Consider the following 25,368-nt stretch of genomic DNA (forward strand, 5'->3'; position numbering starts at 1 on the left):
CACATCAGATTTTAACAACCCCTATCGACACCTTCAACAGCAGTTAACCAATGTGTAAAGGGCAAGACTATTGTGCAAGGGCATAGCTCTGTCTTCTCAGGTGGGATTCCATCCTACCCTCCCAAGCAGCATCCTCCAGTCCTCTTGCCAGCCAGTTGCAGGGCACCAGTAGACATGCAAACATTCATCCATCCATCCATCGATTATCTGGACCGCTTATCCTCAGTGGAGTCGCGGGCAGTGGGCAGGGGACACCCTGAAATGGTTGCCAGCCAGTTGCAGGGCACATAGAGACAGACAACTCACTCGCTCATTCACACCTAAGGAATGTTTGGACCAGCCGATTAACCTGACATGCATGTTTTTAGAATGTGGGAGGCAACTTGACTGTCTGGAACATGCAGTTTTTGCACGAGGAGGCTGTGATAGCTGGATTTAAACCTTGAACCTTTGCACCGTGGGGCTCCGTGTTAACTACCCAGCCACCATGCCACCCCATAAGGCTTAATATGATTATGATGAGAACAACCAGGAAAAGTATGTGTGTGTCTGTGTGTGGAATAATTTACAAGATGAGATCAAACAATGTCCAACTATCCATGTGTTCAAATTTAAATACAAAAAAGCATTACTGGCGAAATACAGGGATGAAGAAAATGGGATATGAGGGAGATTGGAAATACTGCGTTTAAAACTATGGTTAACTTGTTGTTATTGTTGCTATTATTATATCAGAACTGTTATTATAAATATTATGTTTATTTTTATTGTTGTTATTATCGTTGGTGCCGCAGTGACATTTGGTAACTAGGCGCATTATGACGTTGAGGGATGGGTATTACGAAGATTAGTGTATAAATTATAATATTATTATAATTATTGATATCTGACCTATGTAATAAGTATATCCATGAAAGTTTGTTATATTAGACATAAGAGGAAAGGAGGATTTGTAAAAGGTGGGAAGATAGGGAAGATAAAGGCGCAGGGAAAATAAGCATCTGCTTCTGACTACCCCTTTTCGAACATGTTATGTGACATTATTTTGTTGTTGACTCATTGATTTTGTCCTGTTTTTATTTTAATGTTCGGAATAAAAGTTCATTCATTCATTCATTCATGATTAAATGACATATTTAAAAAATGTAACCACACCCTAAAGTGGGTTGCATGACTCAATTATTCAGTGATCATGACATTTCCAAGCAAAAAGTATAGGAATCGAGCGATGCCACTATGTTTTTACTCGGATCGGAGCAATATAAAAATCACCAGTATCCCCCACCCCTACCATCAAGTGACAAAATGGCTGACAGGGTGTGTTGTTATTCTGGTATCAGGAGCTTTTAATGTCCTGTCGTCCGTCTGTCCATCCGTCACGCTCAGATGCTCCAGTGACGGCGGTACACGTTTCTTTCCTCGGTTCGTCACAGAGAAGAGAGTCATGCTAATTCATTATTGTCTCCTCATCTCAGCAATCTCATCCTCGCCCGGGGCGGCGGTGTCCGTCTCCCGCGTCTTACCAGCATCATCCCTTTGTGGTTTTGCTGGAGGCAAACCTCAGATGAAGAAGGCCTGGCGGCAAAGGCGAGTGTTTTAGTGACGGGAGGACGGCAGACGGCAAAGGACGCCGGCTGGCGCCCGCTCTGACTTTTGTGAGATGTGACAGCGCCCGATGATCTCACGGCGTAGCCGCTTATTAAGCGTCATTTCAAGGGCGAACGTTCTCGTCATTAGCAGTCCAGAGCGGGAGAGGAGAGGAAGTGCTTGTCTCATCCCATTTCTGTTTAAGGATGTTTCTTGATGAGGAGCTTCATTTGCCCGGGCTCTGATTGGTGCTGATTCTTCTTTGGTCCTCTTCTTGAGTGGGGTGGGAAGGAAAACTCGACCGTTTTTTTTGTCAGGGCCCCACTCAGAAGCACAGTGCAGATACAGTTAAGTGCAGTGGTCTTTATTTCGGTCAGTTTTTGATACAGGGGAAGTCAGGTATCAAGGCAACGGTCCAAGATTTCAGAAGGCGGTATGATCGAGGGCAGGCGAGAATTTGGTACACTGGAACTTAGGACGTGACAGGATAGGCAACGAACTAGCACCGAGCTGAGGAAACAGAGGTTTATATAGAGGGAGATATGTGATTGGAGGGTAATCAGGGTATGGAACACCAAGTGCAGGGTGGAAATTAGAACCAGGAAGTGAGTGACCCAATGAGGTAAGGACAAGCGAGAGGGAGAGAGAGAGAGACTGGGAACAAAACCTGAGTGCAGCACTGTGACAGTTTTTTGTTAAAGACAAGTGTTGGAATATTGAAATATGTCACTACATAGTTACGTAGTTTTCCAGTACTTACTTCTTGATTTTTCATCATTTAATTTGATTAATTTAGTCTTAATTAAGCCACTTCAAGCTTTTCCGTATACATTAACTCCCTGTTTCTTGTGGGGGTTGTGTTCTAAAAAGATCCTGCGAGAGTCAAAACATGCAAAGTAAAAACCTTTATTTACTTATTTCATACTCTATTATACATTAAAATAAAAAACAGACTCAATATATAAGCACAAGCATTTGTTCAATAAATAAAAGTACAGTGGAACCTCGGTTTTCGAACGCTTCTCAGTTCGAACAAATCGGAGTCCGACCAAAAATTTCGAGAAATTTTTGTTTCGCTATTCGGTCAAAAAATCGGAGTTCGAACGCCGGTAATGCGTGAGTACGTACGCTAGGGTGCGATGCTGAGCGGCGTACGGGTGTAGATCGCTCTTTTGGTGACCAACTGTTATCGCGTGCGGACGTGCTTCGTTTTGCCTTCGCTTTTAATATAGGTGTACGAAGTGTTTTAGCCCCTAATTATGCCTCCAAAGAAAGTCAGTGCAAGCGGCAAAGTTGCTACAGGTGAAAAAAGAAAAGTAGTAAGTACAACTATTGTATTTAAGAAAGAAATAATAGCAAAATATGAAGGAGGTGTGCGAGTGGCTGATCTTGCCTGCGCCTTCTGCTGACCACCACAAAGGTAAGAAATCCTATTCATAATTATTTTCTGTATCCTTTTTTTTATTTTACACGTTCATGTTAGCGTAATCTTTCGTACGGAAGATTATGATAACGCGAACGTACGATTAGCCTGGGTTAGCTTTATGTTTACGTTAAACATTTAAGGTAAACATTCAGGGTGTTGGAACGGATTAAAACGATTTAGATTATTTTTAATGGGAAAAATGATTTCGGTGATCGAACAAATCGGTTTTCGAACAGGGTTCTGGAACGGATTATGGTTGAGAACTGAGGTTCCACTGTACTGTATTTAACAAAAACTTTTTTTATTTACAAATAACTTCTGTACTGCCAATTTATAATTCTAAAAATCATGATGCTGCTATACTGTATTTTACTATCGATTCAGTCATGTGGACATAATTGAATAACAAAAAAATTGCGTAAATAGAACAGTCCAAACAACAAATAAAAGTACTGTAGTTTCTATATGTTTTTTTCATATACGTTTTGTACTTTCAAATTATAATTTGAAAAATAATCTTGTTCCTATATTGCATGATTGATTGGTTTTATGACTTAGGATCTGTTGATAGACTAGGGCACTTTTGCAGATTAAGCAGCTTTTTCTGGGAACCTGATGTGTAAAAAAATGTGGCCTAAACAAGTGAATTATAGAATTAAGCACGTGTGTCGATATATCATCGCCATATTATTGCCTTTTTTTTAAATCAGGCTGTATTTAAAATTGGATAAAGATGCATTCGAAACAATACAGTGTGGGATTTCTGTATTTGAATGAAGTATATATTTTCTAATTTCTTCACTTTACTTCTCAATATATTAATTCAGTGTTTGTTCATTCATTAATTCCTTCATTAATGTATTCAGTGGTTATGCATTCTTTACATTGTTCCAAGTGACAGCTAGCATTGTATCAAGGAAAGCCTCTAGACTTGTCCTGGATTTTTACAACGAACAGTTCCAGAAGTGACAGATTTACGGAATTTTCCACTAAACTCGGGTTTTGTTATTGTCATGGCCTGCACCTTCTTATGTTCGGTACTTCTCTCAGTTATAGAAACTACTGTAAGTCTATTGTTGTGAAGCTCGTGACAAGAACACACAGTTTGTTTTTTAACTCATTCGCCCAGAAAATGTTCTGTTTTGGTTTTATCATGATAAAAACCTCAATAAAATGGCTCCATTCCAGTCTTCCTCATCTAGTCTCGAGACCCGGATGTTGATTAGAACATACAAAGGAAAAAAAACCTCTCTTCTCCATAACAAGTGAGTAGTTCTGAAAAGCTGGTTTGAACAATTTGATCTCTGCTCTCTATCTTGTAAAAGTGAAATACCCGACTGTGCTTTTACTCATTAAATGATAGCTATCTTGCATTGGCTTTAATATGCTGTCATAGAAGAATTCCATCCCACAAATGCTTCCTCCTGGATTAAAGTCAGATCATTCTTTCTTTTCCTTGCCTATACTTGACCTTCTTCAGCAGTCGGACAATAGTTTGAAAAAAATAGTAATGAAATATGAGTGCATTCATCATGCAAGAGGTTGGGGGGGGGCAGGGTGCGACAACTCCGAGATGCGGCACTGTGGCAGCTGCACAGAGGGTAAACTAGTTTGACACGGCCTGTCCTGCAGTGCCGCCTCAGGCCAAGCTTTTGTGTTTTTTTTGCCCGTGAAGAGAAGAGTCCATCTATCTATTTCGCCCCCCCTGCAGTGAGTCATAGCAAGCTGATATAGTGTAGCAGCGACTCAACATTAGCCATGGATCAGCAAGCCTTTGTTTGCAATCGTAATGACATTAACCAAATCGTTCCTCCTCTTTTCGCTCTGCGTTGCTGGGCTAAAGTGTCGTTTCCATTCTTAAAGGTAATCCCAAATTCCTAAACATGCAAAATGTGAGGAAATAGTACATATTTTTTGCACAAAATATATTTAGGTTTCAATGTTATATTCTATTCATCAGAATCAAAATAAAATTAATACGTTAGTGGAACAATGAGGATGTGATTATTAAGACATTTTTTGTCTTTGATAACCTCATCAAAGATGCGGCACCATCAAACGATAATGTGCCATTTTCCAAGCTTTGCGACGTGATACAACAGTGACGTCATTAGATTCATGGCATCTAAATAGGCAAAGTAAATCATCACATGCAGTAATTACAACCAAGAACTATAAAGTGTTAAATAATTATTGTAGATATCATTATAGCATAACACAACAAAATTAAGAAACAAAGCAAGACAATTCACATTTATTTTTTTATAGTATTTACCCCAAATTATTTAACATGCAACATGTAACGAAATAGCACAGAAGGGAATTAGGACCCAGATGCGTAACGTTAACTACAAGTTTATTGAGATAAAGAGGAAAGGCAGCGTCCGCGATCCAGTGCTCGCTGGACGCGGGAAGCAAGCCGCTCACAGAATCGGAACGTGTTCCTAATGCGGAAGTGGAGCTTCCGGAGCGGGAGATTGTGGTGTCGATACCCGGGTCATATATATATATATATATATATATATATATATATATATATATATATATATATATATACACATACAGTGGAACCTCGGTTTTCGAACGCCTCTCAGTTCGGACAAATCGGTGTTTCGAGAAATTTTTGCTTCGCTGTTCGGTCAAAAACTCGGAGTTCAAACGCCGGTACACTAGGGTGCAATGCTGAGCGGCGTACCGGTGTTTTAGCCCCTAATTATGCCTCCGAGGAAGGTCGGTGCAAGCTGGACATGTGAAAAAAGACAAGTTGTTCGTCCAACTATTGCCTTTAAGAAAGACATAATAGCTAAATATGAAAGAGGTGTACGAATTTCCGATCTTGCTAGTGAATACAGCATGGCTAAATCTACTATCAGTACGATAGTAAAGAATAAGGAGGCTGTGAAATCGAGTGATGCGCCTAAGGAAGTTAGCGCTATAAGCAAGCAACTGCTGCAAGTTTTGGAAGAGGTTGAAACACTTTTGAGGATTTTTCTCTCCCCACCGTCCACCACAAAGGTAAGAAATCCTATCCATAATCCTTTTTTTATTTTTACACGTTCATGTTAGCGTAATCTTTCGTACGGAAGATTACGCTAACGCGAACGTACGATTAGCCTGGGTTAGCCTCATGTTTTCGTTCATGGTAAATGTTCAGGGTGTTGGAACCGATTAAAACGATTTTACATTAATTTTAATGGGAAAAACGATTTTCGGTGATCGACCAAATCGTTTTTCGAACAGGGTTCTGGAACGGATTATGGTTGAGAACCAAGGTTTCACTATATATTTATATATATATATATATATATATATATATATATATATATATATATATATATATATATATATATATATATATATATATATATATATATATATATATATATATATATATATATATATATATATATATATATATATATATATATAAATATATTTATATATATCTATCGGAGCCATATCCCCCTAATGGGAGGTGGCTCGAGTCAAGCACATTCACATGTCTGACTTTTTCTGGGAGATTGATACAGATGAAGGGATTCCCAGCCCCCTCGCTCAACCCAACTGATGTGTTGAGAGTCATTAGGTGACCAAACCCCCCAATTCCAACCCCTAATGCCGAGCGCCAGGCAGGGAGGCAATGAGTACCAATGTTGTAAGTCCCGGGCGAGGCTTGAACCTGCAACCTTCCAGTCTCGGGGCGGGCGCCCTACCCCCAAGTTGCAAATGTTTTAGTTAAATTTTTGACATTTTTTGTTGAGAATGCCTGGGCTTTGTCGCACGTGGATGCAGTTACGATACGGCTCACGGTGTGCGTCTTTTTTGCTAACAAAAATTTGCAAGAAATTGGACAAAATTCATAAAGAGCACCCGAATGGACAAAGGTTCCTCAAAGTGGTCATTGGTGTGCTCATCGACTTTTGAGGATTGATTTGAGTAAATCTCAAGGTTTATGAGATATTTGCAGTCTAACATCTATATTTTACCATAATAAATATGTTAAATCTTTCGGTCTTCAGTATGCCCTGTTCTCAATGGTGTGTTCTCGACTGACAACCGAACTGCACTTCACAATAAAAAAAATAATTAAAAATATGATTTTAAATTATTTTTTATGAAAAATATAGTGTGGGAATTAAACGGAGCACAATCTCAGAGGAAGACTATTAAACACAAGCTACCAATCTGTGATCAAGCAAAAATCACTCGTTTCCTCTTCATCGCGAATGTCAATTTTGCCCTTGTCTTTGTCTTGATATGCCTGTATTCAATTCTCTTGCACTATAACTTTTTCCTCTACACATATCTGTTAGGGGCATTTTTTGTCATAACCAGCCATAAAATGGGGGTCAGAGAAACTTTGTTGACCACAATCGCTGTCTGTTTCTGAGCTGGCCTCACAGTTTGTGTTAGTGGGATTCGCCATTTCGAACGTATTGTATTCCTTCAATGACTTCACAGCTCCACAGCAAACAAGGCAAATTGTTCAACGTTGAAATTTAATGTCTCAAGTCCCATGGCACGTGGAATATTTTACAACATTTTTGCATGAATTCTGTTTGGGAATACCTTTAACTCCCTGGGAGAGCAGACTACACACTAAACGGCAGTGAAGATGCGCGAATGTTGCTTTGTTTTTGCTTTGCATGCATTGCAGCTGTGGCCGTTCGACACCTACACAGCATTTGCATGGACTTAATGAGCTGCGGCGCTGGTAAGTCTGTTTATGCTTGTAGCGAGCGTTGTGCACTCAGCTACTCAATTACCTGGCGCACTGGTTTGTGAAAATGTCAGCTGTTCCAATCTCTTGGAATGTCGCAACGCACCCAAAAGCGACATAGTTGCGAATTGTAGGTGCTTGAAAAAAAGACGTCCTTTAAAAACTGCACGTGTGTCAAACAGCAGGTTAACTGCATCTAAAATAGTAATACTCAGTTTATAGTGTAAGAGGTGCAGTAATTCTTGGCTGTATCACAGTTTACTTTTGCTACTACGCGGATTTCCGTCGAGCACTGTGGTCTGCATTCTCATTGGCTTAACAGTCGACCAGCCCCTTTTGGGTTGTGTAAGTTCATGCCAATGGCATTGCGGTTTGAGTTGTACACATACATAAAACAGATCGACGAACGTAAATTATGAATGCGCAAATCTTTTTCATTTTTAATCCAAAAGCCATCATGTAGAGTAAATGCTCAGGACTCACCAACACACCAAAAGGAAGAGGAACATGTTTTATATCGCCAGCAAAGTTGCACTTCTCGAACCCGCTAAACCAGGGGTCGGGAACCTTTTTGACTCAAAGAGCCATAAAAGCAAAAAATATTAATTTTATTTTGGGAAAGAGCCACACCATATATTATGAGACAAATTTACTAAATTGCTAAACCCGTGCCCAGGACAAAAGCTTAGTCTTCAGCACATTTATTTTTGATGATTTGATAAAAATTATGAAAAGAGAATAATGCCAGAGCCCCTGTCCCAAATTCAACAAACAGACCACTTTAAACTTGTCTCTTTCTTGCAATTACTCAAGATCGGTTAAACTCCTTTTGACCCTTTTTTTCATACATATTGGTTTCAAAACCAGATGCAAGCATTTATTTTGTAAAAACGTCACAACATTCTGAGAATAGGGAGCCTTATGTGCTTACCTTTGGCGAGAGATGGGAGGGAATGCTTGTACTTTTTGCATAGCTCCACCCATCCCTCCCACTCACCCAATCAAATGACTAAGTTCTCTTCCGGTGTTTTGGTGTATTTACAGTTTTGTGGATTCATCATAAGGTATCTGAACACAGATTATATAGTGAACTTTTAAATAAAGGATTCTTTAGCGTTGTACAGCCAAAACAAGTTTTGTTTTCCCCTTTTTTTGTGTGACACCTTGACTGTAAATTGTAGTGAAAAACGTGCCCTATATATACTGCGAAGTGTTTCCTTGGAATTTAGCTTTGGCTTGGCTTTATGTGTACCTGAAGAGGATAGACGATTCCGGTTTTGAACAAGATGGAGAAATTTTGCATGCAATCAAATTGGTCTCTGAGCCATAGGTACTCATAGAAAGAGCCATATATGGCTCGCGAGCCATAGGTTCCCGACCCCTGCGCTAAACCTTCTCGGGATCCAGATGCGGGTCTTTGACACTCCCTCATGGCTCCCTAACGATTTTTCAAAAATGTTTGATAATGGAAAAATATTTGGTGTCTGTAGGACAGGTTTGTAAAAGGCTTTTATTTTTTTGCACTACATCATTCTTTGGTTCAATACGGCTTGGGTTGCCGACTGGAAAGAAAATGCAGTTTTCCACTTCGTGATGGCGTTGAGGTATCATGTAAAGCATTGGTCTCCGACCTTTGTCAAGCTGAGAGATATATTTTGTTACTGATTAGAGCAAAGGGCAGTTTTATATGCTTTTCTAAAACAACAACTTAACATGTTATCACAATGTTGTTACTATGTTATCAGCAGGGTAATTATTTTGGAAGCTGAGTTAAATAATCTCAATATAGCACTAAAAGAATCATTTTAGATAGATAGATAGATGGATAGATACTTTATTCATCCCCGAAGGGAAATTCACATTTCCAGCAGCATCCCTGAGCTGAGAACAGTACAATAATAAAGCCAAAAGAATACAATATACAAATACCCAGTGTGACTAGAAAATCACAATGCCCGCAGCACGGCGGCGCAGTGGTTAGCGCGTGTGCGGCGCAGTGGTTAGCGCGTGTGCGGCACAGTTCATGTCATGGGAACCTCCTGCGTGGGTTCAAATCCAGCTCCAGACTTCCTGTGCGGAGTTTGTATGTTCTCCCCGTGCTTGCGTGGGTTTCCTCCGGGCACTCCGGTTTCCTCCCACATTCCAAAAACATGCATGTCAGGTGAATTGGCTGGTCCAAATTGTCCCTAGGTGTGAATGAGTGAGCGAGTGAGTTGTCTGTCCCCGTGTGCCCTGCGATTGGCTGGCAACCAGTCCAGGATGTCCCCTGCCCACTGCCCAATGATTGCTGGGATGGGCTCCAGCACCCCCGCGACCCTACTGAGGATAAGCGGTGCAGCTGATGAGATGAGATGAGATCACAATGCCCGAGCACTGGCGGGCTATTTTCAGAAAGCTCAGCGGGCACCTCAGCTGTCTTTAACAGCACCTTGGTGACCGCGGGCATCTCATTGGAGACTTCTTGTCAGGACCAGAACGGGGACACGACCCGCTCGCGAAACATTTCTCACAGATTTATTCAGGAGAAGGGAAAGGAGTGCACACACGATCCGGAGACCGCTGGTCGCGGGGAGTAGGTTGCTCGGACGCGGAGGTGGGACTTCCGTGGCGAGCGATGGCGGTGTCTGGAACGGAAAAAAGTCGGAAGCTAGGAGAGGATTGTTATTCGGGACGGGAGAACAGACGTGGTCGAGATCAAAGCAGGTCATAATTCGGGAAGGGAGAGCAGACATGGTCGAGATCAAAACAGATCGGAAGACAGGAGACAAACAGGAGCAAAAAACAGGCGAAAAAGGACTTGCAGAGATTCGCAGACGGACCGACAAAAGGGGACTGAGTTCAAATACTGACAGGGAGCCAATCTGTCAACAAGCTGCAGCTGATGCCACACGGACGGGGCCAAGTGGGCGCCATGGCAACTGGGACACACACGGGCGTGGCCAATTGGGCGCCATGGCAACCATGACACTACTGATGTAAAGTAAAAGGGGATAAATTCCTTTATATAGTTGTGCAATAAAATTGCATGATTTTGTTTAAATTATAATTGACAGTTATTCGTAAAACAAACAAACGTTAATCTAGTACAGTATTTGGATTTGCTGAACAAATACTTGAGCTTGAAATTGGGTTTGCTCTGGGTTACTGAATGAATAAATAAATAAGGTTTCTACTTCACGGGCTTTGACTTCAGCAGGACAGTTTTGGAACGCAACCCCCGTGAAAAACAAGAGATTACTGTAGACATATTTGTTAAAACATAATCACAAAAAGGATTTGGATTGAGCAGGACAAGATCTCCACTTTGCGTCCTGTCAGCAAAGTGTAGCATTGTACTCTCCGCGGGACAGCGAGTGGTATCGATCCCACCTTTTGATTGACGGGGCGATTAAAAATAAAAAATGATGATGCATCTGCGAGTGCTCCTGTTGACACTGCAAGAGTTATCCCGACCAAAATTAGCCATCCATCTTCTTGGAAGAACAACAAAAGTGCAGACGCAAAAAACACCTTCCCGTAACTGAAGCCATGCCGCAAAATTGCCCCATCATAAAAGATTGAGCTGCGGGGATGGATGTGTTGCTGAAAACAAAAAGAAAAGAGGGGGAGGGAAAGGATTGCGGATGGCGTAGAAGGCATAACATGTAAGATTCATAAACCCGGCAGGAGACGGAATATTCTTTGCGACGTTTGGAAGCTCGCTCTCACTGCTTGCACTTCAAGAGGGGGAGTGCCAGCTAGCTTGCAAATACAGTAAGCGTTTATTTTAAGGATGGGCGGATTGATCCAAATGTCAATATTATCGATGCTGAGCGAGTACTTGGATCAGATGGATCCTATTGACCTGGGATCGATACGGTCTTAATATTTGCTCTAGCACAATAATGCTGTTTGCAATAGTCCATCCATCCATTATCTGCACCGCTTATCCTCAGTAGGGTCACGGTGGTGCTGGAGCCCATCCCAGCTATCTTCGGGCAGTGGGCAGGGGACACCCTGAACTGGTTGCCAGCCAGTCGCAGGGCACACAGGGACAGACAATTCGCTCGCTCATTCACACCTAGGGACAATTTGGACTGGCCATTTAACCTGATAATGCATGTTTTTGGAATGTGGGAGGAAACCGGAGTGCCCGGAGGAAACCCACGCAAGCACGGGGAGAACATGCAAACTCCACACAGGAAGGCTGGTAGCTGGATTTGAACCCATGACCTCAGAACTGTGCTGCACACGCGCTAACCACTTTTCTGCCATGCTGCCCTGTTTGCAATAGAAGATTATGAAATGATTGTAACTGTCAAATTGGACCATTTCTGTTTTTACACTTTGATTTTGGCTTTATTTTCAAAAGACTGTACAATGGAAGATGTTTTAGTCGACATGTTGAGACTTTGTTCTAATGAAAAAAAAAGATTTAATAAAACGATTTATATTATTTGACCACTAGATGTCGCTGTACTATGATTGATTGCTAAAAAGCTCAAGGAAGAACTACTAAGAACTACTAAGACTCAACGTGACTAAAATGTTAGGTATTTTGGAAGAGCCACTAATGCCAAAACCCAGAACGGAAAACGCTGGAGATTTTGATCATGTCATGAACCCAAATGCATAATGTTTCTCACAGAAGATTTTATTTTACGGGAAATGAGGAGTCATGCACGTTAGGCAGGAGTCTGGCGTGGAAAGACAGGAAGCCAGAGACCGACGAGACCGATAATTGCCCGAGCAGATATCGGACGGATGGGGTCAATACCGGACAGGACGGGACAGACAAGATTGATATTGAAACAGTATATCTAAATTAAACAGGACCATCTAGACGGGAAGGAAAACTGGAGAGAATAATGAACAGGACAAAATAGACGGGAAAAAAACTAGAAACCGATATTAAACAGGACAAAATAAATGGACAGACAGGAGATACCAACAGGAAACAGGACCGAGTCAAAACCCACGTCTTGCGGGGCAGAAGTTCTTTGATGGACTGACAAAGGAAGAGTGAAAGCACTGTGCTTAAATAGAGCCAATCTGTCAATGAGCCGCAGCTGGTGCCACATGGGCAGGGCCAATTGGGCGCCATGGCAACCGTGACAGATCAGTCCAGGAAAGTTTCACAATTTTTTTTTTTTAATTTTTTTGCCCAGGACTGTAGAGATTTTTGAGTAACCGTAGCAGGAAGATGGCCAACAATATTATCAACAATATTATCAGCTCCATCTAGGTGTGGCGCATGTTTTGTCAAATAAATGCAAATGTCTTATTGTATTTGCATTGAATAAATATTTTAGATGAATATCAAAAAATATGCACATTTATAGGAAAGTTTGTGGACTGCACTTTTGCTTATAATTTAAAGCAATATTGTTTGTCTTGTTACTTGTTTTTTTACCTCTAGGATGCAGAAAATTACACACACTGACCCTTTACAGTTTGCATTTAAGGTATTTAATGAAAAAAGAAAAATATAGTACCTAAAACCTTTGTTTTGTGTTTAAGGGAATAGGGGTTCAATTATTGTATTATTGTTGTTACTAATAAATGAGCGAGCGAACTGACTGTCCCTGTGTTCCCTGCGACTGGCTGGCAACCAGTTCAGGGTATCCCCTGCCCACTGCCCGGAGATAAATGGGATGGGCTCCAGCACCCCCGCGACCCTACTGAGGATAAGCAGTGCAGATAATGGATGGATGGATGGATAATTATATTATATTATATGCTTAGACGTGACATGTTTTCACAAAAATATTGCTATTAGAGTAGTATTGATCCATGCTACTCTGTAATTACTGGGATCGTATCGATACCAAAGATCCCCATATCGCCCACCCCTAGTCTCTTTGCTAACTCTTTTTGTCAGTTTCAAATGTCACACTGATTTTTTTGTTCCCAAAACACATCAGAAACGCGTTCATCAACGCAAATGAAGAAACGGAAGGTGACAATAATGCAAAAATAGCGCTTGCTTTTCCCGAGCTTGACACGCTAGCTGGCAGCTTGCCGGCGCGCAGCTGAGCGTCCTTCTGCGGCCTCGTGCCTGCGCTAACCGCAGGGCGCGCGGCTGGTGCTGTCCTTGGAGCCGAGCCCGGCCCCTGGGGTCCGACTGGCAGCCCCCCTGCTGCCGTTTCAAGACCTTCCTACTTCTATAGGCAGCACAGTTCACATCCCCTATATTTCTAGTCATTAAAAATACATGTCAACGCTGGCGGTTTAAAAATCCGGCGCCATAGCCGCTGTGACACTTGACGAGACATTGTGGAACGCAGGTTTCGTACTCAGTCTTGAAATCCTTGAAAATGCTTCAATTTTAATGTTGGACTTAATGAATTTGCTTAATTTTAGGAAATATGACGCAGACACTGCTTTCTGGTGGCATTTCTATTTCCCTCGTGATTAATGGAAGCTGACATTAGTCTGTGTGGCATTGTCCTGTGACCTGTCATTGTCCCCTACGGGTGGCGCCTGAGAGGACAGGTGCATGCTACACCGAAACAGGACACTATGAAATGCGTATTAGTGCATGTATTACATATCAATTATGGACATTTATCATGAGCTATGCGAAAAATAAAAGTTAGCGTTTCCCAGTGGTACATTGTAATGGGAAGAACTGAAAATTGAAGCTACATATTACTGTCAATTTGCCCAATACTTATATGAGGAAAAACAAAGACATTCACTATTTATTTACTCAAGATATAAAAATTATATGACTTGATAAATGAACGCACACAATGAAAAATCCCATATGTATATCTATGACCCTGCAAAACACATGATTCACACCCGATTAATTATTTTATTGGTACTGGAGAAACTGAATAAATGGCTTTAAAAGTCCTTAAACGATGCTTGAATTCGGCCATGAAAAATGCGTACAAAGCCTAGGAATGGTCTCTCTGCCATTGATTTAGAAGTAATTGCCAGAAAAGAAACTCCAAAGAAATGGACAGTTTGCAACTTTTCAGTTTTGCCTACCTTTGTTGGTTATTGATGTCAAAAGAGCCATTTTGGGAGTACATGCTAAATTTTTATAATGTTCTGAGAGCTTGTGCTATAATTGTTGAAATTAATGGACGCATATGCACACGCATTACAAGCGACGAGATATCTGTCCAAACAAACTCCAATGGCAGTCAATCAAGTGTTGCTGATTTGTGTGAAACGTTAAACTACATGATATTCTTTATGAAAGCATCTCATGGATAAACAATTAGCAAAGAACTAGCATCTTTCCACTTTAGTTTATAAGAGGTCGCCTGGTGAAAGTCAAGTTAAGTCAAGTCACATTTATTTGTATAGCACTTAGTCTCAAAAAGTCAAAAAGGACTGCAGAGGCCACAATTAAAAAATCCTCAGCTCTAAAACCTCCATGAACGCAAGGAAAAACTTTGTAAGATACTTTGAGAAGGGGCCACACAAGAGGTGATCCCCCTTCCAGGGTGGCAAGGCTACAATCAATGTTTTTGGGCAACAATACACTACAAAATACTCAACATCATCAATAAACATAAGTGATAACTAAAATCGTTCAAAAAAATCCAAGAAAGCGAGGACACAGCTTCCAATCTCAGCCAGCTGGTTGATGCATGTCTCAGGTCCAGATGCTGGTCGGCTGACTCATCCAAGTGCGGTCCTCTTCCTCACTCCAACATCAACCAGGCAATCGGAAAAGACAGGAAAATAAAAGTACGAGGTTGACGTTAATTATAAGCTATGTAATACAGTGGAACCTCGATTCACGACCATAATCCATTCCAGAACCCTGTTCGAAAACCGATTTGTTCGATCACCGAAATCATTTTTCCCATTAAAAATAATGTAAATCGTTTTAATCCGTTCCAACACCCTGAATGTTTACCTTGAATGTTTAACGTAAACATAAAGATAACCCAGGCTAATCGTACGTTCGCGTTATCATAATCTTCCGTACGAAAGATTACACTAACATGAACGTGTAAAATAAAAAAAAGGATAAAGAAAATAATTATGAATAGGATTTCTTACCTCTGTGGTGGTCAGCAGAAGGCGCAGGTGGACGGTTGGGAGAGGGATGGAGGAGGAAGGAAAGTTGTACGCACTACTTTTCTTTTTTCACCTGTAGCAACTTTGCTGTTTGCACTGACTTTCTTCAGAGGCATAATTAGGGGCTAAAACACTTCGTACACCTATATTAAAAGCGAAATCAAAAGAAAGCACGTCCGCACGCGATAACAGTTGGTCACGAAAAGAGCGATCTACACCCATACGCCGCTCAGCATCGCATCCTAGCGTACGCACTCCGATTATTTTAACCGAACAGCGAAGCAAGAATTTCTCGAAATTTTTGGTCGGACTCCGATTTGTTCGAACTGCGAGAACTCTATAAGCGTTTCTAAAATCTGCATTTAAACACTTACACTGAGATTGCAGATCTTATCAGAGGGCCAAACTTTCCGCAGCACCGGAGCACGAATTAAGAACTATTTCAAGCTTGAGGATTTCTTCTTGGCTCTTAGTGTCCCCAGTAGACCAGCATTTTTTAACCGGTGGAAAAAGTATATAAAAATATTTTGAAAGGCGCCCGGAAGGCATGTCCTCTACGTCTGGTCTTTACAGCTTGGAATGTTGTTGTCAATCTCCGTCTGCTACCTTTGCAGACTTCCATACTAATTACGGGTGATCTATTTGCTGAGAAAGTCGCCTGCGGCCAGTCTTTAAAGTTATTGACACACACCGGTATTCTGCATGCATCTGCTGAGTTTGGAGGTCGCTTGTGAGCCCAATGTTTGGCATTCCCTATCATCCTGCCCAAATATGAGCAAGTAAATCCAGTGACTTGGAAGCCAACGGATAGAATCTCTCTTAAAGCGATCTATTCATGATTGCACTTAATGACTCCAACAATTACAGCGTCTTGTAAAGGATTCAGTGCGACACAGCAATCAAAGCCAGAGCGTGTCGCTTTAATGAAACAATGCAAAGCACCGCAAATGATAGAGCGGAAAATGCAATTAGAAAATATATCCCAGCCTCGGCAACATTGATATTTTTAATTCAAAGTAAATACGACAGCCTATCTGGGTCATGTCTGTCTTTGTTTTGAATCTGACTTGGACTGACTTCACGGCGTTGATTAAAAGCGAGTATCGTTACAGCAGTCTTTAGAACTTTCCGAGTTCTATTCTGGTTTGACTGCTCTCGCAATTGTTTTGCGCGGTCCATTCCAAGTTTGAGCTTACAACCAATTGACTGCTGCTTTGAAGCCCACAGTTTCAGAGGCTAGTGTAGCAACTATAGGTTCTACATTCACACTGCCACACTGAATTGTACCTGAGTAAATGAATACATACAATGATGCATAAAATCAATTCTTACAGTATCTCGATGAGTTGGGTTCCATTCTTAAAACAGGTCGATGTGAGTCTTGAAACAAGTAAAAAATATCCTTAAGCTGAGTTGTAAATATGCCTATATCGCTTCAACAATTAAAGATAAATTTGCTTACAATTACTTGAATAATCTAAGTTAGTTGGCACAATATTAATTTTCTTGAAACAAGTGATAGTGTCTTAACTATCTTCAGCCTGAATAAGTAAATAAGTCCCAAAAAAATTGATCAGATCTGACAAATGATCAGATAAATACACTGAATTCAAGTAAATTACACTAGTCCATGCAATTTTTGCAGTGTATGCTGTTAGGTAGAAGGAAGGAAAGCTAAAAAGCAGAGACATTAAATATTAAAATATTTCACATTTCATTTAAACATTATAACCAGTTACGATCAGCAATGTTTTCTTAGTGCATTAAATCAACCATTTAAAATTACAAAGAGAAATGCAAACAAAATTAACCAAAATTAGTATAGGTCGGGTTTTTAATCAATCACACCGCCACCGGGTTGAGTCCAAAAGAGGAAAAGGAAAGTTTTGGTTTTCCAAGAAGTGTCTTGCCAAACACTGCCTCTGATGATCTCAACTCTTGTCCGGCATATAACAAGCAATGACGAAAGTCGTGCTATCGAATTTTGCTCAGACGTCTATAATATTTTTATTGAAACAGGGAATAACAAACCATTCTTCATTGTTGAGTGGTTAGAACGTCGGTGGCACTGATCTGAGGTCAGAGGATAAAATCCAGCTACAAGCCTTCCGGTGCTGAGTATGCATGTTCTCCCCATGTTTGCGTGGGTTTCCTGCGGGCACTTCCTCCCACATTCCAAAAACATGGATGTCAGGTTAATTGCCAGGTCCAATTGTTCCTCGGTGCAAATGATCGAATGAGTTGTATGTCTCTGTGTGGCCTGTGACTGGCCGGAAACCAGTTCAGGGCGTCCCCTGCCCACTGCCCAAAGACAGCTGGGATTGGCTCCAGCACCTCCGCAACCCTACTGAGGTTAAGCGGTGCAGATAATGGATGGATGAATGGATGGATGTTCATTAATTCAAAAAAAATATTTGATTTGATGATTTAGTTATTAGTGTAAAGACTATGCAGCAGACTCCACCAACTGCAGACAGCCATGCACAGAAAGTGACCAGACTTTTAATAAAAAGATTTTAAACCCCAAAGTGTTCATGTATAATCAAAGGCCTAATGATCTTCATCTGTGTGTTATGTTCATACCAGAAATTAGTTCACCGCGTGTCTCAGTTAAATTTTGCGTATTCTCTATCTATCTATCTATCTATCTATCTATCTATCTATCTATCTATCTATCTATCTATCTATCTATCTATCTATCTATCTATCTATCTATCTATCTATCTATCTATCTATCTATCTATCTATCTATCTATCTATCTATCTATCTATCTATCTATCTATCTATCTATCTATCTATCTATCTATCTATCTATCTATCTATCTATCTATCTATCTATCTATCTATCTATCTATCTATCTACCTTGGTCATATCCCTCAAGAGGGGTGACCGACAGCAAGACACACACATACAATAACAAAGAAAATGAAAGGGGAATAAATAACAAAAACAATTTTTTTGGACCATGGCCAACCCAATTGCCCAAACACCCTAACAAGTTAGGCACCTCGGCACCCAAGTTGGTCATGCTTTCGTCCCTCCAGATGAAACGGGACACCAGAAAGCGGCCATGTCACTCGGGTCAGGGTGACACAACACACTCTTTTGTTCAACAGCAGGGCCCGACAGCTTTCACTGGTTTACCCCTGCCGCATCATACGGGTGCCCAGTCCATCCTTAAGAACGCATCCACAATCCCACTATCCTTTCACAACACCTCTCCACTCCTTTCTATCACCAACAAGAGCTCTAGCTTCCATTATATTTAGACCTCTTTCCTGCAGTTCACTCATAACACCATTCATCCACGTCAATCGCGACCTTCCTCTTGGTCTCCGTCCATTAACTTCTGCTCTGTAGATCCTCTTCAACATTCGCTCCTCATCCATCCGCTCCATGTGTTCAAACCAACCGAGTACTCTCTTATCAACATGCTTGCTCAGTTCCACGACTACTCCATTTCTGTCTCTCACAATTTCATTTCTCAGTCTATCCAATCTTGTCACTCCTAACATAGTCTTGATATTATAACAATCATAATCAACCAGTTAGATAAAAAAATAAAGAACAAATCACAGGTTCATGCTTAAAAAAAAGGCAGCAGGAGAGAAGCCCGGCCCGAACGTGAACAAAATGATTGATATTTTAGGCCCACCCTTACCTACATTTTGGGCCGGGCTCGGGTTCGAGCCTAACATCTTGCCTATAACACACACTGAGGTTCAGTTATATTCTGAATCCGGAAAGTCGTCCTATTAATCTCTATTGATACACTGGCTGACCTCTCAAGTAGAAACAGCAGCTCGTGCTAATAAAATCGAAAAGAGCGCAAATTATGCTTTGACAAACACCGACAGCTCGGCAGCGATTGCCGTTGTGGGACCACAATTGCCTTAACTCGGTGCGGCCATGTGGAATGTTGCAGCATGCTAGTGAAAGCCACAAATGATATTTCTAAAGACAGAATTTGCATATTCCTGACGTGGTGGATTCCATTTAATCTGCCCATCAGCAGCATAATAAGTTTGTCGGGTTCCTTCATGTTTTGGATCGAACAGAACGGAGCCTCCAGAACACGATCATGTCAATCAGAAAGCTCCTAAAAGACAGAAAAAAGATTCAGTTTGCTTGCTCGATTTCTCCCTTGGTGCTGTCTACTATCTACAAACACACTGACTATTGGCCTCCTTGCCTAGCACAAGAAAATCAGTGCAAAATCTTGAAATCTATGTTGTTCTCAGAGTCTGCTTTCAGGAAATCCTGCTTTAACAAATGTCAAAAATGAGCAATGTTTATCCATCTATCTATCTATATAATGTATATAAATATATATTTTATAAAATAGATGGGTAGCACGGCGGCACAGCGGTTAGCGCGTGTGCGGCACAGTTCTGAGCTCATGAGATCAAACCTCTTGTGTGGAGTTTGCATGTTCTACCCATGCTTGCGTGGGTTTCCTCCGGGGCACTCCGGTCTCCTCCCACATTCCAAAAAACATGCATGTCAGGTTCATTCCCTAGGTGTGAATGAGCGAGCGAATTGTCTGTCCCTGTGTGCCCTGCGACTGGCTGGCAACCAGTTCAGGGTATCCCCTGCCCACTGCCCGAAGATAGCTGGGATGGGCACCTGCGCGACCCAACTGAGGATAATCGGTGCAGATACTGGATAGATATACTGGGACAGGCAACTCGCTCGCTCATTCACACCTAGGGACAATTTGGACCGGCCAAACCACCTGAAATGCATGTCTTTGGAATGTGGGAGGAAACCGGAGTGCCCGGAGGAAACCCACGCAAGCACGGGGAGAACATACAAACTCCGCACAGGAAGTCCGGTAGCTGGATTTGAACCCACACAGGAGGTTCCCAAGACCTTAGAACTGTGCCGCACACGCGCTAACCACTGCGCCGCCGTGCTGCCCCCTGACAATCGTATTTTTTGTTATCTTTAAATGTTGCTGGAACCGAATCCTTAAAGTGACTTTTTTTTCTCTTAACGTTCCCACAAAATTCAATTATGTCTTCGTTTCTAAGCCAAGCACAAGAATGTGAGAGGTGTGGCTTTGTTTGGATGATCGGCAAGGATTGCGGGATTTAGTGCAAGCTTTGTATCACAAAAGACTGAGAATAAACGAGTTTCAAAATGCAGTCTTTTCTTCCAAGTAGGTAAAAAAAGAGAACCTGCAAACGACACTCCTTAATTGTCTCTGCGTTTTGTCGTCTCGTGTCGGAAGAAAAAAAAGCTCCACCCACTAAGCTCTATTCGTTTTTGTTTGGCTCGAAAGGATGACTCAATTTTCACTCCTTTAAGAAAATATTTCGGAAACTGTGACTGTCTCTTTTCAGCTGTGCGGTGTCGAGCAGGTCCTTGAGAACATTTAGAGTACGATGCGCGTGTTTCTTCCATCCAAGGCCGAATGAAAACGAGGCTGAAGTAAAACAAGACAGGGCGGCAAACCGGCCGGGTGGCCTCAGCTCAGTGACCTCGGCCATTGGCGAGGAGCTGGTGACTTTGCACGACCTTCGCAAGATCTTCCAGTCTCTTGATGTCTTGATGCTGGCAAACATGGTGCTTTCTCATCCAGGACAGCCCGACGGAGGCTAAATCCAAATCCCCCTCCCACCTGTTGGATATTATTTTCTGCTGATGGATGCAAAAAGGCTAAAGATAAAATCTTGTTTTTACATTGTATAAAATATACCAATTTATATGAGCGCCTCTAAACATGAGAATCTCCATCTATGTAAGTAGGAAAATCTAGTTCACGACGAGTCCCAGAGGGTCCCACGAGAGACTGGTGAGACCGCTTACTGCTTGTGGCCACTTACCGCTGGCATCGTCTGGTCCAGTTTTGCATGCAAGCAACTATAGGAAAAAATAATAAAATGTGTTGTGAAATGTGTCTGTGTACATTATGTGCATTTAAATTTACAGTTACTTTTATTTCAAGTGTACAATAAGTGCTTACGTATAAGCAACGGTTGGAAAAATGTTTTTGTCAGCACACGCAAATGGAATGTAGCGAATGAAATACAAGATTACGACAGTGATTGTCACCATCACATCAGTTTTAATGCTCAGGAAATTCCGCATCTGCATGAATGCTTATCTCATGGCATAGTACAGGGGATACCCGTCAATATGAATGCCGTTTTGTTTCGTCTGAATGTCACAAGCTTGCACTTGAGAGAATGACTCGAGCAGATCTGACAAAAGCAAGAGACGGTGTGCTTTGTTGCTTTGTTCCTTTCTTTGTGTCTCTCTTTTTTCCTTTGTTTCTTTTTCTTTGGAAAACATTCCACAGGCTTGAATGACCTTGAACACCTCAAGTCGATTTCGAGATGACTTGGGATGAGGATGCTAAATGGAAAATGTTAGAAAACTTATTTTGCTTTGTCTTTGGTATTATTTTAAATACTACCTTCGGTAACCTCACTCAGTCAAATTAAGTTAAGTCATGATAATTTGTATAGCCCTAACCACAAGGAGTCTCATAGTGCTGTACAGACTACTGTTACACCATCCCCTGATCTAAAACGTACACGAGAACAAGGAAACAAGTCTGATGTCTCATTTCCAAGGAAAAATCATGTAGATATGGATTCTTTCTCGGTTTAGCTTCCCATCTGAACACAATGATTGATTTTGAGGCCGTGCAATCATTGCGATGAATGATTTCATCCTGTCCTTTGTCCTGTCCTTTCAGGATGTCGAGAATGACTGGACGCCGCCGGCGGATGGGCAACTGAACAGAAGGATCCATGCTGGATGGAGTCCAAGATATTGGATGGCGAAGACGAGGAAACTTGTGATGTTGGGTGTCTTTCTGCAACACGGGAAAACCATGGCTAAGCCAATTTGGATAGGCAGTCAGGGCTAAAGGGACTTCGGGAAATCCAAGAAAAGACATTAAACTTTTCTCCATCGATGGGAATCAGCATCATGGCCTGGTGCCAGCACAAAACCCTCTGCTTTCTGTTTTTGGTGGATTTGGTACTAGGAGTGGGCGCGTTGGAATATGAGGGTGTTCCCGGTCAGTGGACGCGCTATGGACGCTGGGATGCTGAGACCACGGCCGAACTAGAATTCATCCTGAAGACCGATGTCAGCAGAGCGCTGCTGCTCTACCTTGACGATGGTGGCGACTGCGACTTTCTGGAACTGTTGGTGTCCGACGGCCGTCTGCAGCTGCGATTCGCCATCCATTGCGCCGAGCCGGCCACACTGCTCACTGAGACTCGTGTGGATGATTTGCGGTGGCACCGGGTGCTCCTTACCAGGAATCACCGCCAAACCCGGCTGCTTCTGGACAACGAGGAGAAGGAGGCCCGCGTCAAGTCCAAGCGTCAGGAAATGGTGGTGGCCAGTGATCTCTACGTAGGCGGCATTCCGCCCGACGTGCGTCTCTCAGCGCTCACCTCGAGTACCGTCAAATACGAGCCACCCTTCCGAGGCCTGATCGCCAATCTGAGGCTGGGCGAGGCGCCACCTTTGCTCCTGGATGGCCAGTCGGTCCGTGAAGACGCCGACCGCCTCTGCCGGGACCATTCGCCCTGCGCCAACGGTGGTCGGTGCTCCGTCAATGAGGGCCAGGTCCTCTGTGACTGCCTTAACACCACCTTCTTGGGGAGCTACTGCCACCAAGGTGATAACCTTTCCCCTCTAACTCAGATCATTTTGTTCTACCTCAAAATGGCAAGCTTAGCCACATTTCAGCCAAAAAAAGCAAGAGGATGTTTCACCTTCTATTTTGTATATGTTATAAATGCATGACAATGCTTGTTGAAGGAGTCCTGTCCAATACTAATCTGAGATATCTGGACGCCGGGCGAACAAGGCAGACGCTTTAGTCGTTATCTGAAGTAACTTGAGCTACTTACAGTTTGTTTAATGTGATCCAAAGTAACAACGCTTAAAACGGTCTTTAGGAGAACTAAGAAGATCACCTCATTTAATAAACCGTGTTAAATATGCAGATTACACAAGAGCTAAGACAATAGCTAGCTTTAGTGGTCAAAACCCTTTGCCCTTCTGTGTTAGATACACATGCATAGAGACAAGCATTGCTACCTATATACACCTACAACCTACACATTAACTTGCGCCACCCCGTGAAAAAATACAATCTACTACATACATTTTGGCTCCTAAAATGCTCATGATATGAAATGTTGATATAGAAGGATCTACTGCATTTATTCGTGTACAGAATATTTATTTTTCCTAAAAATAACTCAAAAGTGCACATTATTAACAAGTTTTTACGGTATGTGTGCAATGATTTATCTGTCAAAAAATATCGATGGCCATAATCGTAACACATTCAATGCAAAGGGTATCAAACCCGGGTCATTGTAGTGAGATCTTCTACTCCTGCCTACTAGTTGCAGCAGATTTCATCTCAATAGTACACTATTTTAGTCAGAGCACCAGAGACGATTGTTAAAGAATAAAGAAAACAGAAAATCGTTCCGAAAGATGGTAAAAGCACGATGAGAGAAACAACTCTTTGGTGTAAATGATGATGATTCGGACTTTGAAGGACATTAACTAAATACATTGTGAACTTTATGATGGGATTGTGTTTATAGCTAATATTGTCAATAAAATATTTAAATCATGGCTGCATATGCAGCTTTTCTTACAATGCTTAGTTTGAGCTGAGCAACAGTGTAACTTTCATGCTTATTTGAATCAAAAATTAGGGGTGTGCGTTATACACAAGGACATGTTATCCACAAATAAATACAGTACTACGTACATTTCAGTGTATACATGTTTCTCCCTCTTTGTTTTATTCTGTGCCAATCGACAATGGCTGACCTTTCCCCACGTTTTAAGGTAGTTAGATTGAAAGTATTCAAAATATTTGTGTTGACTCATATCATGAAATTGAATATTAACTGTAATATTTACATTACTGATGACCAAAAGCGTTCGGTCTTCATCAGACCAAAAACAACACTCTCCCCTGTTTTGATTGTAAAACAGAAAAGTAGTTCAGGCCATCTATAAATACAAATAGTAGTAACTGGGAATCACACTAGTATCAGCACAAATACATTGTGACGATACTCTCAAATATGGCATCCAGAGTTTAGGCAAAGTGGCGGCACATCTGGAGCATGAAATTAATTTACTCCCATGCCGCATGCGAAACACAAATTGCAAATAAACTTGAGGGATAATTGTCTTTTGTTCACTTAAAAATATTAAACATACGTCTTAAGACAAGGGACGGGAATGCATGTCTTGCGAGCCAATGAAATAAAGAACCAATGACGACCATTCGATTTCCGAGGTTGGAACTGAGACCACGTCACATAGCTAGAAGTAAATACATCCGTATCTTTCGATTTGCAGTATTTTGTAACATGTTTACACAAGACCTCGTTTGGAAACTATTATTCATTAAGAAAACAAACAATTTTCAACAATTATAAGTTACTGCGAGAGGTAGACACATTTTAAGTAGTTTATTTGTTGTCCTGGAGAGGGATGGACGCCCAAAACACACCACAGGAAATGGTGCCTTCTATGACCCTAGTGGTTAAGGGATCCAATTACCCATCCACCCGTATTTGTTGATATAAATCAGGCTCTGAAAT

The 25,368-nt window shown here is 41.6% G+C and overlaps 1 protein-coding gene across 5 annotated transcripts in view; it reads left to right on the forward strand.

Moving 5' to 3' along the window:
* LOC148349381 (neurexin-2-like) overlaps positions 1 to 25,368 on the forward strand; it is a 202,700-nt gene that overhangs the window by 28,674 nt on the left and 148,658 nt on the right. For all 5 annotated transcript variants that reach the window (XM_088321652.1, XM_088321656.1, XM_088321655.1 and 2 more), the window contains exon 2: positions 22,467 to 23,405. In XM_088321652.1, coding sequence (XP_088177778.1) covers positions 22,688 to 23,405 — 718 coding nt within the window. In that variant the 5' untranslated portion in view covers positions 22,467 to 22,687. The remainder of the gene's footprint in view (positions 1 to 22,466; positions 23,406 to 25,368) is intronic.

The sequence above is a fragment of the Urocampus carinirostris genome, chromosome 17, assembly GCF_059441175.1.
Source record: "Urocampus carinirostris isolate Australia breed hairy pipefish chromosome 17, RoL_Ucar_1.0, whole genome shotgun sequence".
In the NCBI taxonomy this organism is placed as follows: Eukaryota; Metazoa; Chordata; class Actinopteri; order Syngnathiformes; family Syngnathidae; genus Urocampus; species Urocampus carinirostris.